Here is a 26,792-nt window from a genome sequence, read left to right as displayed (position 1 = left end):
TGGCAGATTAACTGAAGCACATCGAACAGCTGTAAAAGTCATCAGGAGAATGCAGTATTTTGTAGCCAGAAGAAAATTTCAGGTAAGCAGCACCATTAACCATAAGTACAATTTGTAGGCTTAAGCATATGACATTGAAAGTGCTCTGGGAGTGGACTTGTCTTTGTGCATGTGGTTGTAATAAGTCACAGGTACTGTTTAGGCTCTTGGCCCATGCTAGCCCTATTTCATAGCAGGGTAAAACTGTTAAGTACCCATGGGTATATTACAATATGGAAACCTGAATTTGTGGAGTCAGCATAGATATCTTTCACTTCTCTTTTTTGCTGGGCTTGCTTTGTTTGTTCGTCTTCTTTACTATATTGACAATATATTTACTTGTTATTGACATATTGACATGTATTGACAATACTTATTCGTCTACTAGAAGAAGTGAAGTGTTGGAGTGTCTGCTAAAATACTGTTACTGTCTATACTGATCATCTCACAACTGTTTAGAGAATGTTCAACTAATTGTCTGCTATGTATGGCTTACAGATCAGTAGACTTTACTAATGAGCACTAAGACGTGTAAAGTTGTTTTCACATTTGAGGTCCACATTTCCAAACGGTTCCCCAGAAAGGCCTTATTTTATGCAATATTGGAGCATCTGCTCTCTGGAAACTTGCTGTCTTTATGATGTGTAAAGTGAAATTTCTCAGTCAGGTTACAAAGTGGTCAAAGTAAATGTGCTACTTTGGAAAAACTATCTTATTTTGCCTGTGTGCTGAGGCTTATTATAATAGAACTTGTTTGGAATGTAACTCTGATAGCACTATTCTCATCACCCATGTGCTGGTGATGCTATTAAATTCTGGCCTGATTTTCAAAGCCCTTGTTATTTCCATTTAAAGGTTCGTGGTTTTTGTCCAAGAGGGTCCACTGTAAGTTAATCGATTTTCTTAACCCTTTGGAAAGATTATAAAAAGATAAGGCAAGAACCTACATTTCAAGCAAGTTTGATTAGAGCTGAGCCCTTAATTACAAGAAATAAAAATCCGAGATAGCTCACAGCACTTGGAAGACTCTGAATTAATGCTGACAGACTAGCACATACATTTCTCAAGCTCATACAGAAACATGTCTTCAGATGGCCTTATCTTATGAAAGAAGACTAAGAGAAGGCAGTTTATTTAACTCAGCAAACAACAGGAGAGCAGGATTATATTATAATAACACCAGAGAGATAAACACTGAGGGAAAGAAATAAAATTAAAGAGACCATTTCTGGAAAATATAATCAGTATATTAATAACTTAGTATAAAAATTAGGATATTTCTAACCACCAGAGAACTAATGTCAGCCACAGACAATCATGCTAAACCTTAAAAACTGAACTTTGGTTCAGTCTATGGAGAGCATTCTGTAACTTGGAGATCATGATAGGGAAGAAGAAGGAATTATTTTCTGGTTTTTTCTTTCTTGGGACCATGAAATATAGCTTATAGGACTCCCCATGCTAATTAGATTTTGGAAGTTCAAAGCCGAGTGATATTATTTTGAGTTTTGCATTAGGAGCTCTAAGCATGCTGGGTGCAGAATGCTGAGCCCAAATGACTAGGATTTGGGATTATTGCCAGAATGAAAGTTAAAGAAGTTCATCAAGTTCTGCATTTACCAAACTTCCCTGGAATCCCATTATCTCTCTCCTTAAGTTCTATTGTACTAGCATTTCTTAATAAAAACATGACAAGAGATTGTGCCAAAGTTTGGCAGGATATAAGATTCTCAGATCTAAAGCTTTATGGGAAAAGAGGAGAGGAAAATGTTGGATTTTTTAGTATGCTTTAGAGAGGACTAAGGCAGACTGCAGTGTTTAGCATCTATAGGGTTTAGAGCCGACGATTTGATAAAAGAGATAACAGATAGAGGACTTCTTTTGAGGGAGAAAACAAATGTCATTGGGAATGAGTAGAATTAATTATGCACATAGTAGCCCATGGGGGAGAAAAGAGGGAGGTGGGGGAAAATCCCCAGCACATCTAGGCTCTGCGCCATGCATCATGTTTAAATAGAGAGTGTCCAAAGGAAAGGACGGAGGATTTAGCCAAAGTGCTCTCAAAGCACACCCGCTAGTCAGTCTAAAGAGTAATACTGGCACTGTTTCTCTGGGTGAAGACAATAGGCTGCTTTTCTGGCCAGAAATAGTGATGTGTCAGCGTCTGCAAAAAGTAAAGCTGAGGAAGAAAAAAAAAAAGGTGATAAACTGAAAGCTGAAACCTCCCTCTCCCGCAGAAGTATCTCTTCTCACAAATGCTCACAAATGTACACACACATTACCAAAGCCATGAACTCTTCTGAAAGTAATAATGCAGGTAAGTACTGATGGCTGAGTGCAAGGAAGGCATTTTATCATGAAGAACTTTTGCTTCTTCATTCGTTTCACAGGATTTGTTTCCATTCCAGTTCCATGCTTTCATTTGAAATTTCTAGGATCCTGTGGCTGCCTTCCAAGCATGACTCCAGCACATACTGTAGGTGTTCAATGCATGTGTGCAGTGGTGCATGCTAATGGCTCTGGCTGAAGCTGTGACGGAGTGGAAACAGACAACAAGATGACTAATGAGCTGTTTTCAATATTTTCCAATTACAAGATTTGCAGTTTATCTTTCTTTTTTTTTCTTCTTTTCTTGACTCGGAGCCAAAGAAGAGACATCTTTCTCCACATTTCCCACAGGGATTGGTATGGCTCTAAAAATGCTGGTATTTTCAAAAGGGCATCATTTGTGTCAGAGACACACACATTAATTATACACAATAAAATTCCACTATGCTACATTTGTTATAATCACATCACTTTATACAAATTCTCTAGACTTGTTTCAAAACTATGCCTTAGTAGTAACAGCAAGAAAACAGAACTTGAAAGAAGCATCTGGATTCTCATTAGAATGGGAAAAAAGCTGGGCAGATGGCAGGTTTTAGCACTCTTGCATTTTTTATCTGTCCTTTTTTATTTATTTGAAGTGCACCTTCTTTTCCAACCTACTAGGTATCATTAAAGGCAAAGATATGCAAACAAAATCTACATGCAGCATTCTTCAGACTTATGCTAAATATCTGTCTTCCAAGTTACTTAAGCAATATTATTTTGGTCACCAGACATCTTTACTCTTTAGAGGCATTTGATTCTGGGTCCAAGTGTTAGGAATTGGCCATATCTCTGTTGTTCAGTTCTCTGACATTGATTAACATCTGGTTTTGGAGCGAACTGAGAGATATCACACATGGTAGTCTTAGATAAATTATATATCGTGGTTTTGTGTTTTTTAAATACACTGTGAAGGTCTAATATTTTGCTCAGTATGAAGTAGCATGAAGACATGACTCTAGCTGACAGTAATGGGAATCATTTGGCTCCATCTCAGAATAAATATGCAGTTCTACAGTGCCTACATATTTTTTTATTCATTGCAACAACTGCTGCAAAATGGCAAGTAAATAACATCTTGAAGATCAAAAATACAATGAAGGCCTGTCTGAAATAAATTTCAAGTTTAAACTATGCTTACCTTTCAGTCTCATGTATGAATCCTTTTGCAGCAAGCTCGGAAACCGTATGACGTACGCGATGTGATTGAACAGTACTCACAAGGACACCTCAATATGATGGTTCGGATAAAAGAACTTCAAAGAAGGTAGGCCCTGTCTACCTCATGAAATATTTGATTCCTCTGGTGCCAGCTGGCTTTAGGAGGGCTGTGTACTTAATGAACAGTAATTGTCCAAAATTGCAAGCACAACAGGGAGCACAATATCTAGAGGATTTAACTTGGAGTCATTTTTAACCCTTTTTAAGACTGAGTTTATGATTATGCTTTATCCTCCAAGTGAAATTAAAAGAAATTAAGGTGCATGTTGTGAAATTTGTAGTATGAAGTGAGCTTTTCTGCCCTCTTTCTAGAAAACAAAACCTTTTCAAATAGTGATTTGCCTTTTCATGTCTTCTCTACGGTTTTCCACATTTAAGAGAGATCTGGTTTGCTTGTGCTTGTGCCTCCCTCTCTTTCAGAAACTTTTACTTCCCCACATTCCTGCTTGCACATGCTTTCTGTGAGTTTTGGGATTTCAGCTGAAATATTTTGCCACAAAACTATTCTTTTTTGATTCAGCACAAACTGCTGTTCTCTTTACAAATTAACACTGCAGACTGGGACACAAGACTGAACTCCTCCAGTCCTTAAATTACTAAAAAAAATGCTCTTGAATAGAATCTACTGTGTCAACATATAATATAACAATATTAAAACCGTCTACATGAGATTCAAGCAATAGTTGCAAATGTTATTAAGAAGCCATTCTGTTTGTGTAGTCTTTGTCATTAGATTACTTATGACACAGGAGAACTATGTTTTAGTTAAAACATGAAAGCCTAAGAAATAAAATATTAGTACTCATGAAAATAAGGATAATAATATGGGTTGATTTTGGAAAAATAACTCTAAGGAACTAAACTGCTGACAGTATGTGTAGAAAGACATTCTGGTCTCGTGTTTTTACTTGCTTTGTGTTAGTTTTAAAGCTACTGTAAATTTTCATGTAAATTATGTTCCTATGCTTTTACTGGCAACAGAGTTTAGGTTGCTTGGTAATTGCTGGTAATTCTCTGTTTGCTTCTCAGATTGGACCATTCTTTGGGAAAGCCAGGCCTTTTCCTCCCAGGTATAGTGACTGCATTTTATGTAAAATGATTAGCTTCATAGCTTTGTGAAATTAGACATGGCTACGGTAATATATATTTATAATCTATCCAATTATGCATGAATATGGATTTTTTTTTAATAAACCCTGGAATTACTGTGGAAAGATACCTTGTGTTGAGATGGTAGTGGAGTAAATGGAAATAAAGAATTATTTTTTAAAAATTTGTATTCATTCATGGTAAGTGGGAAACAATGCTGGAAAATTTTCAAAACCGAATATTCTTTCTAAATCTTTTGTGTTGGTGTTAAAATATATGTTGATTCCACTTTAAAAGATTTCTTCTTTTCTGAACAGCCTGTGGGTTTTAGTTTTGGAAACTCAAAGAAAGATCAAGGGTATCCTTCAGAAAGAACTGGGAGAGCCTTGAAATCTAGAGTGATAGAAGTGGAATAGTGGTGAACAGTCTGGCATTTTTTATGAAAATGAAAGGCCTGATATGATCATTAATTGTAAGCAAATGTCAATTGAATGTAAGAAAATTCTGTGATACATACACAAAAAATATAGTCTGATCCTAGGATCAGGAGAGAAATTTTCAAGACATACAGGGAAGTATACATGTCTTTGGACATGACTTGGGCAATGCCTTATGTGGCATCTTGTGCAAAATTCTGATTACACATCTTTTGGAAAACTAACTGCAGCAGAAATAGAGAAGAACTACTATAATGGCTAGTGAAACCAAGAACCTATTCCATTAGTGTCAAACAGAAGTTTGTTCCTTTTAACCTAGAATAACAAGGGTGGAAAGAGATGTCTGTTAATTCTGCAAGGGTAATAATTACCGGGGAGGAAAAAGAATTATGTAAGGAAAGGGACAGTGAAAACACAAGAACAAATGTTTGTGAATTGTCCATAAATACATGTAAGATGAAAATAAGAGAGAAAGAAGTGGGTAGAGGTCAATGGTTCAATGTCCAGATGGAGATCCATGACAAGTTGTGTCCCTCAGGGGTCCATACTGGGACCAGTGCTGTTTATTAACTTCATCAATGATATAGACAGAGAGACCAAGTGCACCCTCAGCAAGTTTGCAGATGACACCAAGCTGAGTGGTACAGTTGTCACACCAGAAGGATGGGATGTCATCCAGAGTGACCTGGACAGACTGGAGAAGTGCACGTCTGAGAACCTCATGAGGTTCAACAGGGCCAAGTGCAGGGTCCTACACCTGGGTCAGGGCAATCCACAGTTTCAGTACAGTGCAGGATGGGGAGTGATGTGATTGAGAGCAGCCCTACAGAGAAGGAGTTGGGAATGCTGGTTGATGAGAAGATCGACTTGAGGCAGAAATGCACACTTGCAGCCCAGAAGGCCAACCATATCCTGGCCTGCATCAAAAGAAATTATTCTCCCTAATGTTTAGTCTAAATTTTCCCCTCTCCAATTTATAGCCATTCCCCTAGCCCTATCTCTACATGCCCTTATAAAAAGCTCCCGAGTTTTCTTGTATGTCCCCTTCAAGTAGTGGGAGGTTGCTACAAGGTCTCCTTGGACCCTTCTCCAGGCTGAACAACTCCTTCTTCACCTGTCGTCATAGGGAATGTGCTCGAACCCTCTGATCATCTTTGTAGCCCTCCTGTGGACCCGTTCCAACAGTTCCATATCCTTCTTATGTTGAGGCTCATCTTCAGAGTTCAGTATAAATAGTTTTACTAGGGAGAGATTTGTAGGACCTCAGAGGTATTTGGGAAAGCCATAATCTGTGCTCTGGAGAAGGTTACTGCATCCATGTCTATGTGATTAGCTTCTGTTTTCAGTCTTTCTTTGCAACATTATTGCTGAATAACTGCTTTGAGACAGCTTAGATGTAAAAGCATGGTGGATCTGATAAGAATGATGTCTGCCTCCACAGCATGCCAACTTTACAAAGTCATACCTCTTGCAAAGACATATAGTTCTGCCCTCAAATGGACTGAATGAATTCTGACTGGGAAAGGTGAAGCAGTTGTTTGAGATGAAAAACCTGGGAAGTTTAGTTATGGGTTTGCAAGACCAAAACCAGAAGTTATTTGATCTAGTAGTTATTTTACCTAAACATTCCACAAATCCAAAAATAAAATAAGTATTTCCAGATAAATGGGCTGCAGAACTAAAACTAGGGTTAGTTTATGATTAGTCCCGGTATTATTCAACCCACCAATAATCAACTGATGAACAGTGATGAATGGTTATAGGATTCATCTGTTTTGGGTGGAAACAGACTTTTGCATTGCACTCCTTCTCTGGAAAATAGACTTATTCCTGAGTTTTTTTAAGAATGGCCGGCTTATTCTATGCTGAAAATGTATTTTCACTGTGATATATTTTTCCAGTTCAAAGGTATTTCTAAAGAAACTCATTTGTAAGCAATATGGATGTTTCCTCCAGACTCTGTTATTTTTGTATTGATGGCAAGCAAAAGAGAAATGACAATGCAAAGAAAATTAAACCACCAAGGAGAAATATATGAGAAGAATTTTCTTTTCCAGTTCCTTTTTTTTTTCCTGCTTTATGATGCTCCCATTCAAAGAATCTTAAGGTCTGATTCCAAGCCCACTGAATGGGAGTCTTTCCAGTGACCTCAGTGGCTTTTGAATCAGGCTGTTACTGAAACCCTGTTGTCAACTTTGATAATATTATATGTAGTAATTGCAGTGTGCCTATAGTATTATTACCTTTCAAAAGTGAGTGATGTCATAAAATCCAGAATCTGAATTCACTGGAAGCAATTATTGCTATTTTTCAAGTTCTTTTCACAAAGATAAAAAGCACTAAAAGCTGTGTTAAAACAAGATAAGGATACAACAGCAGAATAAAAGCCATGCTGGGTCAGACCAGTCCTGACTCCAATGGAGCCAAAAGCAAGGTGCTTTGGGAATTGTATAAAAAAAGGGCATACACAAGCCTCTAACCTTCCTGTAAGCTTTCAGCCATTTGCAGATCAGAGATTTCCTGGCACTGTTTCTGTGTATTTAGTACTCCTAACTGGTTTGTCCTTAACAAGCTTGCCTTATTTCTCCTGTAAACTTTTAACATCTGTGATATTTTGTGATAACAATTTTTCATGGTTTAAGTTTCACATACGCATATTGTGAGGAATCTTCCCTTTTTGCTTGGTTTGGTCTTGGCAGCTTTCTTTGAAACTTCTAATATCAGGAGTGGGTTTAGAAACATTAAAATAATGAGTAAATTTTCCAAAGACTTGAAACCCATTTTTATGGGTATACCCAGACGACTGTCTTAGTTTCATTGAAAGCCTATCTCCGTGTTGAAGGGAATGCAGTTTTGTAAGAGGAGCAAAGCTACCTCTAACGGTAAACAAACCCCTTAATAATTGAAAGTGTTGATATAGAGGCAAAGCAGACGTTAATAAAATTTCTTGAATTAACAAAGCAGACACTTATGTAATGATATAAATAAGAAGAGTATAATATTTGCCTTTCACTACACATGATGGAGTTAATTGATTTTAAATGCAGTTTTTGAGATTTGCTATAGCTTTCAGGGCCAAAAGTGGGGAATAAGGACAACGTAAAACAAAAGATCCAGTGTTTGATTTCAGAAAAGTACACAAAAGATTGATGTTTATCTGCAGTTCATCTAGATCTTTTGAGTCTATGTAAGACAGGTGGAAATCCCTGGTGAAAAAGGCTTTCTTGTAAAATTTTGACAGTTCCATTGTTTGCTTTTCTTTCCATAGATGCCACCTAAGCTTTCTGATGCTATTTCCTTCCCAGATGTTAAGAAGAAACTGGATCACAATATCTTTTAAAGCGTAATAAATACGTGTAGTTTAATTTTTATCTTTTCAAGTCAATTAAAATTTGAAATGATAGGTACCCCTATTTCTGCAAGGAGTGATTTATTCCAGCCTTCCAGGAGACAAAATCCATGGGAACATAATAAAAAATAAAACCACCTAGGACATTTTATGTAACTGTCAGGTGTTCACAGTCTCATCTTTGAAAGTTAAGTCCATTTCTAGGGTTGTTCTGTCTCAACACAAAGAGCCAGCAAAATATAACTTTTCCTACTTCAGGGACTTAGAACCTGCAGCTAATTTATTGTTCTCTGAACAGTGTTGAATATTGCTCTTAATAAAAAACTGAACACGAGGCTTGCATTTCATTTTGCATTTGGTATAGTAATTGCTTTATAAATTATATAAAAATTGTGTGTCTAAATCCTGCCATAAACACCTTCTGGAGGAAGGGCAGAAGTGGGATCAAATTCAATATATGCAGCTTCTTTCTAATAAATTGATGCTATTCCTTATGAGCTGCTTGAGCAAATTGTTCCATCTCAGAGGCTGGATAAATGGAGTAGATCGACAAACAAGCCTTTTGTTTAGGGATGTTTTATTTGTTGAAAGGTGCTTGTGCATCATTAACCTAGCAAGTTAGTGCAGCTAGATTTTTGCAGCCTGTAAAAGCCAGAAATTTCTGCTTTCAGTGTATACTGCTGACCTTCATCATGGAACAGTTACCTTGTCACAAAGTGTTTGGTGTTGTGGTGCAGCCTTTTAAACAAGTATTTTGGTAGTTTGCATTTTAAATTTTCTTTAGGCTATTCAAGTGAAATCACTACTGCATCATCTAGGACTATATCTTATCTGTTTTTAATTTCTTCTACCTATTAGTTGTAAAAGGCTCTGGCTGACAAGAAAAGAGACTCAGGTCAGAAGTCATGATGCCTAAGGCAACATTGTTATTTGCTGTTTTATGGAATATAGGCTTGAAAGGGCAGTCTTGACTTGCATTTTCAGAAGTGTATATTGTTTATAAACATAAGAATCTAGATCTTGCCATGAGCTCATCAGTTTTTGCTACGTAGAGCTTTTACAGAACTAAAGCAAGTGCAGATCCAGAAAGTTGTAGTTGCACTGAATTAATATGAAGAGGATAGTGGCCTCTCTTTGCGTTATCCTGCTTTCTGTAGTCACAGTACTGAACTTAATATAATTTGTTGAGGATTTGTGATGTCTTTAGCATTCTGAAGTATCTAAGTTATCACAGTGCTCATTTTCCACAATTTCTGCTTAAAATATTAATGGCTTTCAGAAAAAAATTAAAATTTTTGAGTTACTTTACTCTAGCTGTATACACCATGAAAGTAAAAATGAAGGAAGGACTCTTGCTCTGTAGAAGCAGGGAAGATAATTTACAGCTTTTCTTATTTTCAGACCATCTGTCTGCAATTCTTTCACTGTCTTAATGCTCCCCTTAAGTACTTTTTCTGACCAAAATAAAAGCCTTCTTTTTATTTGAACTGATGTGATGGAGAACACTGGGTAAAAAATTAAGCTTATGGTGCTGCCCTTCATTTGATTTTCTCTTTTCCTTTTGCTGATTTCAGATGGTAATTGCTGTGGGTTTTTTTGTTTTTTTTTTAAAGAAAACAAACATGAATAATGAGTAATATGTCTTATATCTTGTGCTTCCATTTGGGAAAAGAGTTGGAGACGGCCTTTCTTGTTTTCTCAGCTGGTATAGGGCATACTTAGTGGCTTTCTAGGATGGGATAACCACAGCAGTGAACATAGAAAAAAACAATTGATGCGATCTATCTGGACCACTGTAAAGCCTTGACATGGTCCCCCACAACATTCTTCTCTCTAAATAGGAGAGATATGGATTTGATGGATGGACTGTTCAGTGGATAAGAAATTGTTTGGATGTTTGCATTCAGAGAGTAGTGGTCAACAGCTCAATGTTCAGATGGGATCTGTGACGAGTGGTGTCCCTCAGGGGTCTGTATTGGGACCAGTGCTATTTAATATCTTGATCAATGATATAGACAGCGAGACTAAGTGCATCCTCAGTAAGTTTGCAGATGACACCAAGCTGAGTGGTGCCGTTGTCACACTAGAAGGACGGGATGTAATCCAGAGGGACTTGGACAAGCTGGAGAAGTAGGGCTGTGTGAACCTCATGAGGTTCAACAAGGCCAAGTGCAAGGTCCTACTCCTGTGTCAGTGCAATCCACAGTTTCAGTATAGGATGGGGAGTGATGTGATTGAGAGCAGTCGTGCAGAGAAGGACTTGGGGGTGCTGGTTGATGAAGAGCTTGACATGAGCCAGAAATGCATGCTCGAAGCCCAGAAGGCCAACTGTATCCTGGGCTGCATCAAAAGAAACAATTCTCCCTAACATCTAGTCTAAATCTCCACCCCCCCTCCAATTTATAGCCATTCTCCTAGTCCTATCACTACATGCCCTTGTAAAAAGTCCCCTCCCATCAAAAGAAGTGTGGCCAGCAGGTCAAGGGAGGTGATTCTGCCCCTTTATTCCTCTCTTGTGAGACCTCACCTGGAGTAGTGTGTCAGGTTCTGGAATCCTCAACATAAGAAGGCTATGGAACTGAATAGAGAAGGGCTACAAGGATGAGCAGAGGGCTGGAGCACCTCCTATACGAGGACAGGCTGAGAGAGTTGGGGTTGCTCAGCCTGGAGAAGGGAAGACTCCAAGGAGGCCTTATGGTGACCTTCCAGTACCTGAAGGGAGCAAACAGGAAAACTGGAGGGGGACCTTAGTGATAGGGGCTTGTAGTGATAGGACATGGAACAATGGGTATAAACTGGAGAGGGGCAGATTTAGACTACACATTAGGAAGAAATTGTTCACGATGAGAGTGGTGAGGCACTGGCATAGGTTGCCCAGGGGAGCTGTGCATGCCCGCTCTGTGGAAGTGTTCAAGGCCGTGTTGGATGGGGCCTTAAGCAGCCTAATCTGGTGGGAGGTGTCCCTGCCCATGGCAGGGGGTGGAATTAGATGATCTTTAAGGTCCCTTCCAACTCAAAGCAATTTATGATTCTAAGTTTTTAAATTTTTTTTACGAAAGGCATTTGTTGTTTACTAGAAAAAAGAGACCTTTATGAAAACACAAGGAAATAAATTTAGGATTGTGTTGTTCTAAAAGTAGTACAATATGTATAGTCAGGAAAGCAAATACATTAAGGGAAGAAATTTATGTATTAATAAAGATGACAAATGAAGTAGATGACCCAAGAACTATTCAGTCTCCTGAAGTATAATGCCTATTGCTTATATACTACTTTTTGTGTGATTCAAGTCTAAGTATATAAAGTTAGCGGTTTGTTTAATACCAACTATCTGATACAAGCTTGTTTCAAGTTATTTTTTTTCCATTTCCAATTGTCCATATGTATTTTCATCCAGTTATAAATAATTGTGCCTCATTTCATGGTGATCATGCATGTTTTCTTTGTGTCTGTTGTTCACATAAATATATATATATGTGTGTGTGTATATATATACACACAAAGATACTGGATTGCTTAGCTGTTTGTTTCATTGCAAACCAACACAAAGAACAGAAAAACTTTAATCGTAAAAGAAAGTTGGTTTGGGTTGCAAAGCAATTCGGATTTATAGTCAGCCATGCAATCATTTCGACTGTGTAAAAGCAAACAATGTAATCTAGGATGTCTGAAATCATATATCTTGAAGAGACTAGAGAAGGCATAAACATGAGATAGAAATCAAATGCACTAGAGCAACATTATCTGAACTTCTGCCTACCTTTCTTGCCACAATGCTCTTCACATTGTATACACACACCATTTACTTCTAAAGATGGTCTTTATTAGAGGAAAATGCTTGTAAATTGGAGCTGAATGCTGATTTAAATGGAGACTAATAAGAAATGGGAAAGTCTGCAGCCTTTTTTGACTTAGCCTGCATGCCTCTATAGGGGTGACATGGCACAGCTGTACATATGTATATTATTCTTTTCACTTCATCTGTTAGGAGTGCCATGTGCCACAAAATAGCTTCTAACTGCTTATCTGCTTGCTCTTTTCTTGTTTTCCATTCCACATCATATTTGAGAATAACTAAAAAAAGGAAACATTAATAACTTACTTTGGTTGTTTTGGGATGTCTTAGTGATTATATGGAGGATGTAATTAAAGCTGGTAAGGAAATTATTCTTTCTTTCTAAGAAAAAAAAAAAAGCTTATTGAAATAATTTCTTCAGGTTTGGGGGGTGTTTTGCTTTTAGGCCCAAATGAAAACACTACCTACCCATTGCTGTTCAAATCACATCCCAATTTAGAAATCCTTAAGGGTAAACCTTTTCTGGTATATATTTTGAAAGATGTGTCTACAGTTTTACTAACTAGAGAGTAGACTGCAGAGTCAGTTATTTCATTTTAGGTAGAGAAGGATACATACATAAACTTGACCCTCAGTCACTTGTATTTTAAGAGTGTTTTTGTGGTTGTGGAATAATGAATGATAAACAGCACACATGCATGAGCCAAGCTGTGTCATTTATTTTCTGTCCCTGCACGGTGTCCTTTAATAGTCTTTGAATTTTTGCTCCATGTAGTATTTACTTCTCTAGGTTCTCTGATGAAAGTTACTTTGAGATAAACTTTAGTGCAAATATGTCACTAAATAAAAATTATTAGCAAATACATACACTGCTAATGGTAATGGTAAAGCAAGTACCATTCACTGAAAATGCACGAATGTGAGTTCCTTGCAGAATCAGCACACGTATGGGCAGTTATGGTGGCTGCTAAAATACTATACATTCACATTTTAGCCTGCCTTCCAGTAAGCACTTCACATTGTACTCATACCCCAAACCAAATGGACTTAAATAGCTGTAAAAACCAAAGTTTCACCACTCAAAGAAGTGGAATAATTTATGAAACAAGCAAGGAGTAATTACTCCAGCCTGGACTGGAAAAAGAGTTTAGTAGAGAAAAATGCGTCCAAATTCTAGTTAAGTTACTTTAGTATTGGGGACTGTTTTTTTCTTGTGATTATTTGCTCATAGCTTAGAATATGTCCTTTGTTGTGCTTCATTTCATGTGAAATAGCACTGTCAATCTATGGCATTGCTTTGCAATTGGTCATGTAAACACAAGGAATAGATCCCACTTTGCATAGTTTTCAATCTTGCTTCCCAATCGCACCATTTGAGGTAAATGAAACAAATAGGACTACTGGGCTTGAATAACCAGTTGTCACAAAGAATAGGAGGGAAAATGACAATGGGAAAGCAAGGGCTTTTCCCAGTGTAACTCATTTATAGAGAGGAGCTAGGTTTCTGCCACTCCAGCCCTTAAACCCTTGGATAGTGCTGTCTCCTACATCTACAACCTCAGTTGAAATCTATTCTGGTTTCTTTATATATACGAAGTTATATTGCTTATGTTAATGATGTTCAAAATGGGAGATATGCCTAGGGAGCATCCCTGTTCCATCTAACTACCTGCAGTTAATTGGGATAATGAAACAAGGAACCAAGTTACCTCAGACACTGTCTATTGTCCTTCATGGCCACAGACTACCTCTGCCAAAGCCCAGGTTGCCCTTTAGACTAGCTTCATCTTGTTAACTAGACAAACTAACTCCCTTCTCTTCAACTACCTTCTTTCATTTCTGTAGATCATGAAGAAACTCTTTCTTTTTATGTTCATGAGTCTTTTTTGCTTTAAATACCATAGATATAATTCTTCATTTGAGTTTATTCTCCACCTAATGAATGTCCCATTTTTGTTCTTCTTTATTTAGAAAAAGGGGTAGACAAAGGGTACTATACTATAGGAGCCAGACTGATCCGGCTAGAGGATAAGGTAAGTGCATGAAAGCTCTATTTTTATTTTTTTTTTCTGAGTAATGATATCTGATCTACAGACATGCAAGATAGTATCTTGGCATGATTTACTTTAGAATTGCAAGGCACTATAATAAAGAGTAATATCTCAAGTTTTGTAAGGTATTTGATGAAGTATCATGTGCATGGTGTTCAGCATTAACCATTTACCTGTCGTACAGATTTACTTCTTTATTTTAAAAGGGACTATTTTTGCATTGAAGCCAAATCACACATCTTCTAGATAAGTATCATGAACTGACAAGGTGTTTGTCATGCCAGAATTAGTGAGTTAAACAGAAAGACTACTATCAGAAGCCTTTGTGGATAGCAATAGTTGATATCACAGTTAATAATCTTGAAGTTCTTTACTGCATTTTTTCCCCTGTACAGTTATATTTGCATCACTTCTGCACCCCTCCACTGTCTTCTCTCCAAAAATATGCTTGTCTTTGTTATTAATTAGAGTTATTTAGAATTATGCCTAAAAGCCAATGCTCAGTGAAGCTCTATTGTTTTAGAACTATTCTAAACATCCTCAAGAACTTTTCCCACTGAAGTAATAACAGAAGTACAAGTTTGCTTAAAACTAGGAATATGTTTCTCCAGTAGCTTTTTGGTCAGCTCTCTTACCTGCCCCTAAACTGGTGTCCCTGAAAGAGTGTACTTCCTGCAGACAGTAGCAGCACATTAGCTTTGGTATGTGGTATGATGTAACAGCTGAGAAAGAAGTTAATCAGAATTTAATGTATTTATTGCCTATTTGTGTCCTTGTCTTGCAAATTTTCTTTTTGCTTTTGCTGGAGAAGTGAAGTGAAATGGAAAGAGCAAGCAAATCTTTCATTGTTCTTAAGAATTGTGCATCTTGCCATAAATCAGAAATTGAAATTAAACAAATACAATTCCTCCCTCTGTTGCTTGATATCTAGTGAACATTGCTAGGACAGCATTGGAAATAAGTAATGATGCAGTGTCAAAGGACATATTTTCTTTTACTTTTAGCTTTCTTGAACAGTGTGAGATAATCAGCTTCAGAGATAAAGACAAATTATGTGAGTGACCTTTTAAAGCGGATTGGTCCCTTGTGCAGACATGCTCATTCAAAGTGAAAATGGTTTTCGTTCAGATTAGCTGAATTCACTTCAAAAGAAACATATTGCTGCCTACCTTCTGTATAGTCTGCAAATTCACACTGCTAGTTCATTTTGATTTCTTTAGTATGCGTATATAGAGAAACCCACAATGTAGATTTGAAAATTTAGCAATAAAAAGCATTTGTAATAACAGTTTGATTATTTCGTGTGAGAAATATTATTAACATGTTGATGCTTCTGAAAGCAGTTCTTTGTGGTGTCCTGACTGCTTCATATTTATCAAGAAGAGAAGTCAGAAAGTTATTAACAACGGGCATTGGTCCAGCCTTAGCACAGTATGCTGTGGATTTGACAACTTTTTATTTCAAAGCCTTATAGAGTACTGAATCTTGGTGTAAAGAGGGGAACATTACATGAGATGCCAATGTATACAGTAAAAGCTGCAGTGAATTATTTCTCTTGCAGATGTCCACTTATGCTCTGCCTTTATACCTTAAACCTGTTAGAAAACCAAACTCTAGCCAATTAAAAAAGATTATTTTCATCATGACTGTCTTGACATAAGAACTTATAGATGATGAAGCAACATTGGTTCATCTTCTCGTGTTGAAAGTCTATTGTAAGCATGTGATCACAGTGTGTAGCAGGGATTCACAATGTCCTTGGAACAAGAGTCAAGCGAGTTAAAAAAACCCAAGAAAACAATAGTATAACCACCTTTACATCATTTAGGTGTGATCTAAATACAGTTTTCACAGGCTCAAACCTTTTGTGTGGGAAAGACCTACCTGCTATTTTGTTTGAAGAATTAAACTATAGTGTTTTAACTGATTGCATAGTGTATGGGAACTGGTGATTTCTATCTCTGCAGCTATTGTTCTGGAGAAAACAAAACGGAGAATATAAAAATATGTCAAAATATTTTCATAAGGTGACTCTATAAAAGATATTCAATCATTGCAGCTTCCTTTCTCTTCTCAGACCAAACTATGACTTCAAAATAAAAGAACAGAGTCTAATGTGACCCACAGCATTTTTTCTTTCAGTACAAAATAGCTTTATTTTGGGTGTACAGGGCTTTATTCTCGCATTACTGCGAAGAAAGTAGACACGCTACCCAAAATGGGCTAACTTTTGTTGTGTTGATTTGATTTGGATTTTGATGGTGTGGGTTTATTGGGTTTTGCATTTTGGTTTTGTTTCGGGTTTGGTTTTTTTGGTTTTTTTTGTATTTGCCTTTTTTGGCACATTAAGATAAAATATATATGTTTACATAGTGAAAACAAAGTTAAGCTTCCCAGATATCTCTATTTTAATAGGACAATAGAATCGACTGCATCCTGCTGTCAAATCACTTCCTCTAAACTATTTTCCCATGTCTCATGAGCTATCCTGCTTTAATAGTTCACTGTGTAGTAGCTGCTATGCTCCCAAATGTGAAACAATATTGAAGTCAGGAAGGACAAGCTAGGTTTCAACCTCTGAGGTGAATAAATGAAGAAAGGGCATGTCTGACATCAGGCTCCAGCTGGTGGTGAAAAATGATCTCCCTCTTGGAACTAGAAAACCCTTGGGATCAGCCTCTTCCCCCTGGAGAAATCATTTTAACATTCGTTTGGCCAGTATGGTCACAGCAGCCTCCCAGCTGAGTGACACACCTGATAAAATGACATATTTTTGGATAAAGGCCAGTTGCCGTAGACAAAAGTGCAGTATGGATTTGAACGTTTCATCTGCTTGAAAATACGTATTGATAAGCTATTAGTGTGCCTCTAGCCCAGACTGATCTTTCCCACAGGCATTTTCGAGTGTATTTGTTGTAGTTTTCCTCCAAAAGAAAATCAGAATGTAATTCACTTATTCAGAGTTGTGTGCTATTCTGCATAAAGCCGTGTTTATTCCTTTTATAAAATTGGAGAGAGAGAATTACACGTTTCTGCTGGGTAAGATAAATTTTCTTCTTTTTAGAAGCTTGTTATGATTTGTGTTAAAATGTGGGATTTGCTGTGTAGAAGTGCATAGACACAGATCTCTGAAGTGGTTGCTTAGTGATAGATAAAAGGTTTGAGGTGAAAATGTTTCAAAGATTCAAAGATAACAGCCTTCCATTCATGTGGCAAGAGCAGTGTTGTCTGCAGTCTCTCTTTTGTGTCTGTCTGGGCTCTATATATAAGTTTAAGGTAATGAAGAAGAGCTAAGAACAAATTTGTGTAGGATGAAACACCATGCGAATCCAGCATAAGTCAAACTTGAAATACGTTTGTACCACTTTGCTTTTAGGCATTGTGAAGCTGACTGGAAAGGGATAAAATGGATGGTTCTGGAACATCTGGAACGTGATGTCTGGAACATCATTCCAGACAATATGTAAACCCTTTTCAGCTGCACCAGTGTTGTGTAAGGCTTTACTCATTTCATTAGCATGGAATATGGCATATTGCATAATATAAGTTTATCCGTAACACTTTTCAACCTGTTTTTCCCTGAGTAGGGTATAAAAAACTTGTTTCCTTGTGGTCAGTGTAATGTGTGGAACCTATTGTGGTTCTTTTAATACAAACTCTGAGATGTTTAGAGAAAGAATGGAGCTTCTTTCCCAATACGTGCTGTGTGCCATTTGGCCGACCCTTTCTTGAATTTGATGGCAGGATTTAGTTTTAAATTGCGGTATGTAGCCATTGACAGATTCTTTGAAATGTATTAAGAGGGAGATTGGTTCCAAGATGATGTTTTAGAGCTGGCATTGTTTCATTTCAAAATTGTAAACTAATGCTTCTTTATGATGAAATGAGTATTCTTTCATTTTATTTTCTTTTCAAAATCAGAAACAAGAATCGTGATGTGCTATGTTAAACTACATGGCAAACTATAAACAAAAACAGGAGAGAAAAGAATCTACAAATGAAAAGTTGGAAGGGACAGCTGCGTTGTCTTTGAAAAAGAAATCTATTAGGTATTTTTATAATTATATGGCAGACTTCTTTATGTGGTATTTACAGTTATGATTTATGTCCATATTACCATAACTATTTCCATATTTATAGACAACATGTGATAATGCAGGAAGCCAAAAGCAACCATTTGGTAGCGTTTAAAAAAGGCAAAAACACTAAGGGAACACAGGGCAGTAAAGCAGAACCCTTCTCAGCTTTATCTATCTGAGTGATGCAAGCCAGAACAAAAGTGGCATCTAACATAAACAAATGTAGAGGTTGGATTGTGGTGGTAAACTCTCTCTTTACCAATTTAAATACTCGTTTTTTAAGCTAGGAGATAAAAAGATGGACTCACAGAAGAGTGGTATTTCCCTGTCATCTTATTCCTCCTGGACAACAACGGGGAGATGGATGATAGTGAATCTAACTCCTGCTGTGATTACATCAGGAGTCATTAAATAGTAGATTATTTATCATGACAGTGCCTGGAAGCACTGCTATGGTGAAGCCCTGTCAGAATTTCCATTGTAAACCTCTAAGGTGTGGGTGGGGTGATGGGCATAACTGTACTGCATTAAAAAAATACAAAGGAAAAAAAGCTGAAAATTGGTGCACAATGAGTCAGTTGCAAAACAAGTGTGCTGCATTTTTGAGGTTTCAAGAGTATGTCTGAAATAAACCCAACAAATATATTAGTTAACAAAAACATATTTTGGCACTAAGGTGTTTGTGGGTTGTTTGCCCCCAGTTCCTTAAAGACAGAGTGATTCCATCATAGCTTTTCAGAAGGCTTTTTGCAATGAGCATGTGGATTTTATTAGCTACTAAATCAGGCTGATATATCTTAAAAGTAGTTATGCAAATTGTGCTGCCATTCCTTCTCATGAATCAAAAATACATTTCATCCTGTCCCTCGATGTTTTGCTAATATCACAGAATCACCAGGTTGGGAAAGACATCCAGGATCATCGAGTCCAACCATTCCTATCTAACACTAAACCATGCCCCTGAGCATCTCATCCACTCATCTTTTAAATACCTCCAGGGATGGTGACTCCACCACCTCCCTGGGCAGCCTCTGCCAGCACCCAGTGACCCTTTCTGTGAAAAATTTTTTTCTGATGTCCAGCCTGAACCTCCCTTGGTGGAGCTTGAGGTCATTCCCCCTTGTCCTGTCCCCTGTCACTTGGGAGATGATTCCAGCTCCCTCCTCTCTACAACCTCCTTTCAGGTAGTTGTAGCGAGCAATGTAGCGAGCTCAGACTCCTCTTCTCCAGGCTAAACAACCGCAGTTCCCTCAGCCGCTCCTCGCGAGACTTGTTCTGCAGCCCCTTCACCGGCTTCATTGCTCTTTTCTGGACATGCTCCAGAGCCTCAATATCCTTCTTGGAGCGAGGGATATGCATGGTATCTGCTGATTTTTTGAGTACATCTTTTCAAGACAGATGTGGAGTCAAAAATTAGTATAGCTAAAGTGACTTGCAGTTGTTAGTATATGACGTGAAGGAGGTGTATTGCTTGGTTTATGTGTTCTTGGAGCTTGCCATTTTCAGTTCAAGGAGATAGACAGGACCTTCACAGAGAGAGATCCTGTGTACGTGTATTTCAACGGGATGCCAGTAAATATAGGCAAAGCCTAGTCTCAGTCCAGCCCAAATCCATTGATTCTGCACCATACCTATGAATTCATTAGATTTTTTTTTAGGCTATTAACTAATTAAAAGAAGAAAAAAAATAAAACAAAACTGGGATTAATCAATCCAAATTGTGCTTTCATTTATGCCAGTGGATTTTCTCAAGATTAACATCGGTGTAAAATGCAGTAGATTTCCTATATGGCTTTAAACAAGATTCCAGCTCATGTCATTACTCAATAGAAGTGAACTGACAGAGATGAGGGGAAAGCAAAAATGGGAACTCAAAAATTTCAGGATTAATCTCAGTGAAGTCATATTTTTCATTTATTATGCCTAAGTGAATCTTGGTGTTTTCCTGGGGATTTACAGTACCATAGAACTGAAGTCATGCTTGTGTTCTTTTACTTAAAAATCAAGGCAGGGTTTTAATCTGAAAACCAAATAATGCTGGTTTAGTGCTTAGATCTAACCTGCACAGTTTTTCTACTTTGTTAGCTGAGTTCTTAATGTAGAGAGGAACAATCGCAGCTTGGACTTCTTTTGACTATCCAGGATGGATTTTTGCTTCTCAGATAAACGTAGTTTAATAAGATTGAGAGGGCAAGGCTGGTTTTGAGCTGCCTAGTTGTGATGGTAATATCTGAAGGTTCAGACAAAAATAGGAACTCACTCTGATATGTGTTTCAAGAAAGGGAAAGAAGAGATAGATCGTATATTCTGAAGCATATCTGAAAGAGTTCTGCCTGAATTCTTTCTTCGTGATTCTTGTTATGAGCCCTATAGTATATGGTACTTGGTAGCACCATCCTGTTATTAGGGTTGTACACCACTTTCCATTATAAAACTCTATTTTAAGTTGTTTACATTTTTGCCAATCTTTAGCCAACTAGGCTGAAATTTTCCAAGGCAGATGTCTCCCTCAGGCTAAGAATTTTTGGAAAATTCACATCAGTGTGGGTCATCTTTCTATAGCATAGTAACCTAACCCACTGTGGAGATTCTCCCAAAAGTAAACATAAAAATGTTGATAGAAAACACTTGAGCTTCTTCTAAATTTGAGCAAGAAAATTAGAAAATTGGACAGAAATGGAATATTATCTGCCAGTCTTGAGACTCAGTGGGCTGATCCAAAACATCATGAACACAGCAGGAGGCTTTCACATGGATCAGGTCCTGATTTTTTATGTGTGCGGGAGCAAAGAGTTTTGCATGGTGAACACTTGCCAGGATGCAATTCACCACCATAAATAAAATATTAAATAATTCCAAAGACCTATAAATGGGCATGTAGAGGGCAGTGTCTGCTCCCCAATGATTGCAGTTACTGAGCTGGATTAGGATCCAGCTCAAGTAGTTTGATCTCATTTGTAGGCTTCTAATGGATTGCTATGATTAGGCAATTGGGCAATCTCATTGCTTTCCTGCTCCTCTTGGCTCAAACTCTTCTAGTGGAACAAAAATCACCTGGCAAATTCTGCCCATGATGCCCTGGAGTGTGCTGGGGGAGGAGGAGATGGGGGCTTACAGTCATATGCTGCATAGCAGCCTGAAATCTGTTTGCAGCTACCTTACATCTAGTAAGAAACAAAGAGAGTCAGTTGCAGAAGATGTACTACTCTAACACTCCCTGAGGAGAGCACCCAGTTTAACCGTGAATACCAAGGAAGATAGAAACAGTCGAGTGATTTAAGGCTGCTAGTAAATAGTGAAGCCTTTGGGGAAGGGAATCTTTCATGGGCTGTTACGATGTTGGAAATCTAATCTATATTGATATTCCCAAGCTGTTTAACCTGCAGGGAAAAGATCCTCAAAATGGCAATGTTGACAACAAAGGCTGTGGTTGAAGCAGCCTGTCTATCTCTTCCTGCTCTCCACCAAACCCTTTCCAGCACCTCAGCTGGGTATAGGACAGACACCCTATTAATCCCACAGCTCCCAGAAGAAAAGGCTGCAGCACGAGCATGGCTCTCCTCAGGTGCCAGAGGCTCTGGCCATGGATGTATAGGAAATAAAGCTCTGGTAGTTCTATTCCCTCTGAAGCAATGAAGCAGTTTATGTACTGTTGCTGGGTGAAAAAATGTATTTTTTCTTTAATAGTATATTGGAGAACTTGACCATATTTTTTGATAAAAAGTCAAATCCTCCCACAGAAAGCTTTAGGCTAAACTTCTGAAGAATGACAGAAATCAGATCAGTTATAAGTATTTTGCTTCTAGATTTCATAATTTTTAATAAGGTACTCTAAATTAACGTAAAGTTCTAAATGATTGGTCATCCTAGTCCTCCATAAAAATGCCTTCATTTAGAATTGTGAAAATTGAGTATTTCAAGAATTTTTCTGTCTTATTCAAATATAAACAGATAAGAATGATAAATTCATTAAACCAGTCTTTTCTTATGAAAAGCTTTTAAGAATTTGTTATTTTCTGATGGAAATAAATTTTCTTTGAACAGGTTTCATGTCCTTCAATTGTTGCTGATGTTATACAATTTCATTTAGAAAGCTGTCCACACAAATAGATTTTGTAGCTCTTCTTAACTGTTTGTGGCTGGATACTGCAAGTGCTGCCCCACAGAGAAATTGAGAATTTCCCTTTGCAATATTTCTTGATATGAAAATGACAATTTGCTACCAATGAAACGTTTTTTGAAATGGTGCCACATCATTTTAAATCACGTATTTTAAATCATGTATTGAAAGAATTTCCAACTTTCCTCTTCAGAGAAATTTTTCAAAAATCAGCATTGGAGTGAAATATTTTGATCTTTCTGAGCATTTCAGTGAAACAAATTTTTTCCTAATGCATTTATTAAAAAATATTATTTCATTCAGTTTCAGAATGGAAGATATTCCCGCATCATCATAAATTCACAGAGAACACACAAAAATTTTCCTATAGGAAAGAGATTAATTTCCCTCTTGTATTCTTCAGGATTGCTGTGGTTATTTCACCTACCACATTTTTCGTATCATTAATTTAAAAGGTAGTTTTTGTATTATTTGAATTCCATGTACTATTGACCTCTAATTCCTCTTGATCAGGGGAAGTACACTGGAAAACCTGAGATTTATAGGAATCAAATGGCTACCAGACTAGCAGCTGGATTTATATTTCATGCAAGAACTGCGTTGCTGAATCAGAACAGACATCTGTTTAGTCCTGGAGCTATTCTTTTGCTGCTAATGGCCAGTATCGGATGCTAAGGGGTGGGCTAGAAGAATAGATTGCATCTTAATTGCTACAACTAGTCTCTGTGTGTTTGCAATGGATTATGTATAATAAGCAGTATGAAGAATACTGCTGTACAAGGCAAGTTACAGGATGACACAGCTCTGTGAAAGGGATTAAAAAAAATCCCAACCCAATGAAAAAACTCACCAAGATGCACTGGAGTACTGTGGTATCTTGTCCTGACATGTTGGCCATATCTAGGGAAGAAAATTTTCGCTCAACAGTATATTCATATAAAGGATTATGAGGTAAGGGAGGGAGGTGTAAAATGTCAAGATACTGAGAAACTCTTTTCTCCCTGTATTTACCACCAGGTTATTGGTTGCAGCAGTTTGTAATAGTTTTACATTTTAGGTAGCAGGAAAAACATGAGGTTCAACAAGGCTGAGTGCAAGGTCCTACACCTGGGTCAGGACAATCCACAGTTTCAGTACAGGATGGGGGATGACGTCATTGAGAGCAGGCCTGCAGAGAAGGACTTGATGGTGCTGGTTGATGAGAAGCTTGACATGAGCAGGTAATATGCACTCGCAGCCCAGAAGGTCAAACACGTCCTGGGCTGCATCAAAAGAAGCGTGGCCAGCAGGTAAAGGGAGAAGATTCTGCCCCTCTACTCTGCTCTTGTGAGACCCCACCTGGAGTGTTTTGTCTAGTTCTGGAATCCTCAACATGAGAAGGACATGCATCTGTTGGAATGGGTCCAGAGGAGGGCCACAAGGATGATCTAAGGGCTGGAGCACCTTCCATACGAGGACAGGCTGAGAGAATTGGGGTTGTTCAGCCTGGAGAAGAGAAGGCTCCAGAGAGACCTTAGAGCATCTTTCCAGTACCTGAAGAGGGCCTACAAGAAAGTTGGAGAGGGACTGTTTACAAGGGCATGTAGTAATAGGATGAGGAGGAATGGCTATAAGTTGGAGAAGGACAGATTTAGACTAGACATCAGGAAGAAATTCTTCATGATGAGGGTGGTGAGGCATGACACAGGTTGCTCAGGGAAGTTGTGGATGCCTCATCCCTGGAGGTGTTCAAGGCCAGGTTTAATGGGGCCTTGGGCAGCCTGGTCTGGTGGGAGGCATTCCTGCCAATGGCAGAAGGATTGGAACTGGGTGATCTTCAAGTTCCCTTCCAACCCGTACCATTCTATGATTCTGTGAAAACACAGAGCAGATCAGTAAGACGTACTCACTTCTGTAGGATAATTATTTTTCCTACTTGTAAATAACGTTAATAAATTCATGTTTTTCTTGTTTAGAATTGTGATTTCAGTGCTGTGTTCTGGGTTGTTTTAGTAAAACACGCTAGTCAGTGTGTCTGTTACACACTGAAGTCCATTGATACCAGAAGAAGGGGACTGGTTTCTGAGCCTGAAAAGGTGATATGGTGTAGAGTACCTCAGGTCTCCGCTGATCATCCAGGTACAGCGCTTAATTTATTACAAGGTTGATCCTCCAGTGCACTTTTATGCAGTATCAGAGTAGAATTAAATAATGCTAAATCATTGAACAGTTTATCTAGGAATTTACCCATGGTGTTGTAATGTAAGAAGTCTGCTTTTTTCATTATAAGTAAATGTTTTTGTGTTGGTTAAAATGGCTTTCTGTGGAAAGGTTATGACTGTGAATAGACTTTGCTAACATTTAGGGGGCGTAATTAAGTATCTACTTGTCAGGTCCATGATTGTTTCTGAGACCTGCAGCTCTCAGTTAAAGCACGTGTAAGGGTTATGGCAATGTCTTGCACTTTGCTTTTTTGAAACCCGAAAAAATGGAAGTACTGAAAACTCTGTCATAATTTCTCTTCTAAAAAATGCTAACAAATGTACGAGGCTATAACTGATGCAGAAAAGGTGTTTGTTATTTGTTTTTTCCAAGAAGTGAAGCATGCAGCAATGATAGTATTCTCAGTTCTTAGAGAAGTAAGGAGTGGGCGTCAACAGAACAACCACCATGGACTTCTGTTGGGCAGACTTCGGACTGTTTAGAAGACTGGTTGATAAAGTTCCTTGGGAGGTAGTCCTAAAGGGCAAAGTAGCCCAAGAAGGCAGGACACTCTTCAAGAAGGAAATCATGGTGGTGCAAGAGCAGGCCACCCCTATGTGCTGATAAATGAGTCGACGGAAAAAAGACAGCTTGGCTGAGCAAAGAGATCTGTGTGGATCTCAGAAGAAAGAGGAAAGTATACAAGCTTTGGAAGGAGCAGCAGGCATCTCAGGAGGACTACAAGCACAAAGTGAAATCATGCAGAGGGAAAATTAGAAAGGCTGAAGCCTAACTAGAACTTAGATTGGCCAATTCTGTGAAAGATAATAAAAATGTTTTTACAAATATATGAACAACAAAAGGAGAACCAAGGAGAATCTTCATCATTTACTGGATGCAGGAGAAACACTAGTGACAAAGGGCAAGGATAATGCTGAGGTACTTAATGCTTTCTTTGCCTCAGCCTTTATTAGTTAAGATATTCTCTGGGTACTCAGCCACCTGAGCCAGAAGGCAGGGAGGAGGAGTAGAACAAAGCTCCCTTGATCCAAGAGGAAATGGTTAGAGATCTGCTGGGCCAGTTAGATATTCAGAATTCTGTGGAGCCAGATGGGATCCACCAAATGATATTAAGGGAGCTGGTAGAGCTGTTCACCAAACCCCTTTCCATCATCTGCCAGCAGTCCTGGCTGACTGGGGAAGTTCTGCCTCACTGGAGGTTGGCAAATGTTTTGCCTGTTTACAAGAAGGGCCGGAGGGAGGATCCAGGGAACTATAGACCTGTCAGTCTGACCTCAGTGCCGGGGAAGGTCATGGAGCAGGTTATCTTGGGTGCTATCACACAGCACATGCAAGACAACCAGGTAATCAGGCCCAGTCAGCATGGGTTTATGAGAGGCAGGTCCTGCCAAACTGACTTGATCTCCTTCTATGGCAAGGTGACCTGCTCGATGGATGAGGGAAAGGCTGTGGATGTAGTGTACAAAGAGTTTAGTAAAGGTTTTGTCATTGGTTCTCACAGTGTTCCCCAATGAGGGGATTGAGTGCACCCTTATTAAAATGACACTAAGCTGGGAGGAAGTGTTGATCTACAGGAGGGTAAGGAGGGTCTACAGAGGGATCTGGACAGACTGAATCGATGGGCTGAGACTAGTAGATGAGGTTCAACAAGGCCAACTGCAGTCTTGCACTTGGGTCACAACAACCCCATGCAGCACTACAGTCTTGGGGAAGAATGGCTAGAAAGCTGCCTGGGAGAGATGGACCTGGAGTGTTGGTCAACAGCCAACTGAACATGAGCCAACAGTATGTCCAAGTGGCCGAGAAGGCAAGTGGTATCTTGGCCTGTATCAGAAACAGCGTGGTCAGCAAGACCAGCCCAGTGATTCTGCCCCTGTGCTCCGCGCTGGTGAGGCTGCATCTCCAATACTGTGTTCAGTTTTGGGCTCCTCACTACAAAAAAGACATTTAGGTCCTGCAGCATGTCCACAGAAGGACAACAAAGCTGGTGAGTCTTATGAGGAGCATGGAAAGCCTGGAGGAGGCTGAGGGAAGAC

The 26,792-nt window shown here is 38.5% G+C and overlaps 1 protein-coding gene across 5 annotated transcripts in view; it reads left to right on the top strand.

Moving 5' to 3' along the window:
* LOC104066628 (potassium voltage-gated channel subfamily KQT member 1) overlaps window positions 1–26,792 on the top strand; it is a 488,485-nt gene that overhangs the window by 266,849 nt on the left and 194,844 nt on the right. For all 5 annotated transcript variants that reach the window (XM_054079175.1, XM_054079191.1, XM_054079196.1 and 2 more), the window contains exons 13-16: window positions 7–82; window positions 3,585–3,679; window positions 4,663–4,703; window positions 14,276–14,337. In XM_054079175.1, coding sequence (XP_053935150.1) covers window positions 7–82; window positions 3,585–3,679; window positions 4,663–4,703; window positions 14,276–14,337 — 274 coding nt within the window. The remainder of the gene's footprint in view (window positions 1–6; window positions 83–3,584; window positions 3,680–4,662; window positions 4,704–14,275; window positions 14,338–26,792) is intronic.

The sequence above is a fragment of the Cuculus canorus genome, chromosome 1 (assembly GCF_017976375.1).
Source record: "Cuculus canorus isolate bCucCan1 chromosome 1, bCucCan1.pri, whole genome shotgun sequence".
In the NCBI taxonomy this organism is placed as follows: Eukaryota; Metazoa; Chordata; class Aves; order Cuculiformes; family Cuculidae; genus Cuculus; species Cuculus canorus.
Note: the sequence above shows the minus strand (reverse complement) of the source record. Positions and strands in the feature narration are given on the sequence as shown.